Source organism: Octopus bimaculoides, chromosome 10, assembly GCF_001194135.2.
Source record: "Octopus bimaculoides isolate UCB-OBI-ISO-001 chromosome 10, ASM119413v2, whole genome shotgun sequence".
Lineage (NCBI taxonomy): Eukaryota > Metazoa > Mollusca > Cephalopoda > Octopoda > Octopodidae > Octopus > Octopus bimaculoides.
Window position 1 is genome coordinate 31239022 of NC_068990.1, and position 3671 is coordinate 31242692.

A 3671-nucleotide genomic window follows, 5' to 3' on the forward strand; every position below is an offset into this window, starting at 1 on the left:
GTCCCATGGATCGCAGATTAAATTTGTATACGCAAATTAAATCTAGCCATGGAGGAATGTAGTGGCGGACAAAACACAAGACAGGAAAACAAACAGATATATACACACACACACACACACACACACACACACACACATACATAAATATGTATATATGTATATACACACACACACACACACATATATATACAAATAAGTGTATATCCTTCTATTAATGGACATTCAGTATATGTTTATGTGTTTGTGATGCTATATTTATACAGGAAAATGAACAAGAATTTTAAAACACATACAAACAACATAATTGCACATAAGTACTTGAACTGTATAGACATTGAAACACATGTGAGTTGATATATCACATATAAACATAACAAGAATGGTAAACAGAAACATATAAATGTATGTAAATAAAATTGTTAAAAAAGAAATGATACTTCAAAATACACTGCACTACAACATAGCACTACGTTAAATACTTTTATAACTCATTCTTCAAAATGAACTCCATAATGTTCATTTATATGATGTATCATGTACACATATCAGATGAGATGGGTTTGTCCTACAAGCCTACAAAGCTAAGTCATATGGAGCTGAGACAAATTGTTATCAAATAATACACACACACATGCAATATTACATAATGCTTAAAGTAAATGGAACTTGTGGAAAAGGGAGGCGCAAGAAGACATGAAAAATGAAATAGCGAAAGCTGATGAGAAGCTGTTGAGCCTCATGGTGATTACAAAGGAGTGAAATGATAGGCATTTCATTGTGCATGAGAAGACTCATCTGTCGTAGCGAAAGTGTGGTCTTAAAAGCATTATGTTTATGTCTATCTATTCACTGGATCCCACTTTTGCATTGTCTGACCCCTTTAAGCTTACCCCCACCTCTCATCTTGCTAACATCCATCCTTTTATCACTCTTCTAACAGTGGTATTATTCAGTGCCATTGTTAGGCAGCAGATTCTGCACATATTTCACCCCCTTGGTGCAAGTAGTTATCTTCCCCTCTTCTTGAGACCTATACTTGTGACATCCATCCCACATCCTCAGTATCATCCCTTCTCACTTTATTTTCCATATGATTCTGAGTTCAGTCTCATTGTATGGCACTGTAGGCAAGTGCATTCTATTATAGCTCAGGCCAACTAAAGCATTGCGAGTAGATTTGGAACGAAGAACCTGAGAGAGCAGCCTGCTCATTGAATTATGTGAAATGGCTGACTATTCCACAGTCATGTGTGTACTCTTGACATTCATTGTGATAGTAGTTGTCTCGTAATGTTTTCCTATCAAGTTATGTTTTGTGCTGCATGACTTGGTGCAAGAAGACACAGGTATCCTTTGAAACCCTCACATATCATTATTAATATAAACTGGACACTGAAGTTTGAAAATTGAATGAATAAGGAATGTGTTTATATGATTATACAAGTCTTGGTATCATACTTGAAATAAAGGGTGGATATATGTTTAAATTAAATGACAGATAGATGAATATATTTTTTTGAAAACAAAGGAAATTAAGAACAGAATATTTAATATGCAAATAAATTTAGTGATATTTCAAACATGTACACAATGAATCTCTTGATGATCTGCAAAATTACATTACTATGTCTACTCACCGATAACAAACTCAAAATAATAGAGATCTTCAATTGCATCTCGTAATAATCGCATATCATTTTCAGAAAATTTAACTTTACATAATTCACGTTTTTGTTCATCCTCTGAAGAAAAGAATACAGAAACAATGCAAAAGTAGTTTTAAAAACAAGAAGTAATTAACAAAAACAAAGAAACAAAAAAAAAAATACAATTAATTAAACTTTTCCTAAATGTTATCTGTATAATTTTGCAACTTTATTTATGATAATTATACTTTTGAAGATATATATTTATGATAAAATAAAGTTACTTCAAAGTGGTGAAATTGGGAATATTATTTTTTTGTTTCAAAGCATAAAAGTGAAAAAATTTACATCAGTAATTTTAGGTGCACATTGCCTTTACCAAAAATATTGACTAGACATATTAAGGTTCCAGCAGTATAAGTGAATGTCATGCAGATTTTGTTCACTTCACCTTTGCAAACAAGCTAAGATTCGCTAACATTATTGTACAATAGTAGACCTAATTTATTTCATCAGTGTTCAGCAGTAATGGAAATTGATGCAAGTGAGGATTATATCAGGGGGATGGCTTTCCTACACTTTTCAGCTTATGTCTAACCTCCGACTGATTCCCAGCCTCAGCTTTGCAGACTTTAGTGTAACTCTACTTTCTAAAACCCCTTTCCATCATTGGTTTTCAGTATCCTATACTGAAGCACAACAGAATGCAAAGTGTAAGAGTTGAACACTCATCTAATTTGTAAAAAATATAATTGGAAGGCTATGTATATGACATGATGACATGAAAAACATTTTTTATAAAGAAATTTTGTTAAATATTTAAATATATTTTGAAATTAAAGTTCTTTCACATTTCCCTATTTGATAACATCAATTTGATTTTCATTAAAAGTTATAAAGCTATTTCGCTGTTTATTTATTTCAATGTTTCTTATAAATGTTTAAAAGTTATTTTCTTGATTTGTTGATTTCCCTTTCATATTTCACTATTTTATAGTTTTGATTTTACTTTAAAAGATAATACAAGAATACCTAGGGGATGGATTTCCTATACTTTTCAGCCTATAATGTCTAACCTTCAACTGATTCCCAGCCTCAGAGCTCTAGATGGATGTTCAACTCTTATACCTTGCATTCTAGTGTGCTTCAGTATACAATACTGAACACCAATGATGGAAAGGAGTTTTAGAAAGTAGACTTAAATTCAAGGCTGCAAAGCTGAAACTGGGAATCAGTTGGCAGTTAGACATTATAAGCTGAAAAGTGTAGGGAATCCATCCTCCTAGTATACATATATTATTTTTAAAGATGTATATATTGACTTATACTGACTTCCTTAATGAGTGCAAAAACTAAAATCATTATACAGTCGAGACTGCATGTTATCAAAGGATCTGATAATAACAGTTTTGTGCATTTTATAATGCTGAAAAATTGCCAAAGTAGATCACTATTTATGACAATTAAGAGATACATAATTCAGAAATATCATAGAAATGAGTTGTAAAAAAGACCTGTCCTTCTTTCATTGATAGCAAAAGTCAGTGCAGTGTCACAAGTAGATGAAATAAAATAACTAAATTAAAATTCTAGATGAGAAAAATTATTGGTACTTATTTGCAATATGCTAATTTCTAAATTAATTTAATTTTCTGAAAACAAATATACAAGATATATGTTTGGTGAGGGAAGATGCAATAACCACAGTAATGATAAAGAGCTTTAAATCAAGCAAAAGCATATAAAAGAATTGTTTAAAAGCAAAGTGATAGGTAGGAATTATATATAGTAGGTGCAGGAGTGGCTGTGTAGTAAGTAGCTTGCTTACCAACCACATGGTTCCGGGTTCAGTCACACTGCGTGGCGCCTTGGGCAATATAGCCTTGGGCAATATAGCCTTGGGCCGACCAAAACCTTGTGAATGGATTTGGTAGACGGAAACTGAAAGAAGCCCGTCATATGTGTATATATATGTGTGTATATATATGTGTGTATATATATATATATATATATATATATATATAT

The 3671-nt window shown here is 31.8% G+C and overlaps 1 protein-coding gene across 1 annotated transcript in view; it reads right to left on the reverse strand.

The window, feature by feature from the left end:
• The window catches only part of LOC106873965 (transmembrane 9 superfamily member 1), a 59541-nt gene that overhangs the window by 51259 nt on the left and 4611 nt on the right, over window positions 1-3671 (reverse strand). Inside the window, exon 3 of the mRNA XM_014921513.2 lies at window positions 1638-1742. Within this exon, the coding sequence (XP_014776999.1) occupies window positions 1638-1742 (105 nt within the window). The remainder of the gene's footprint in view (window positions 1-1637; window positions 1743-3671) is intronic.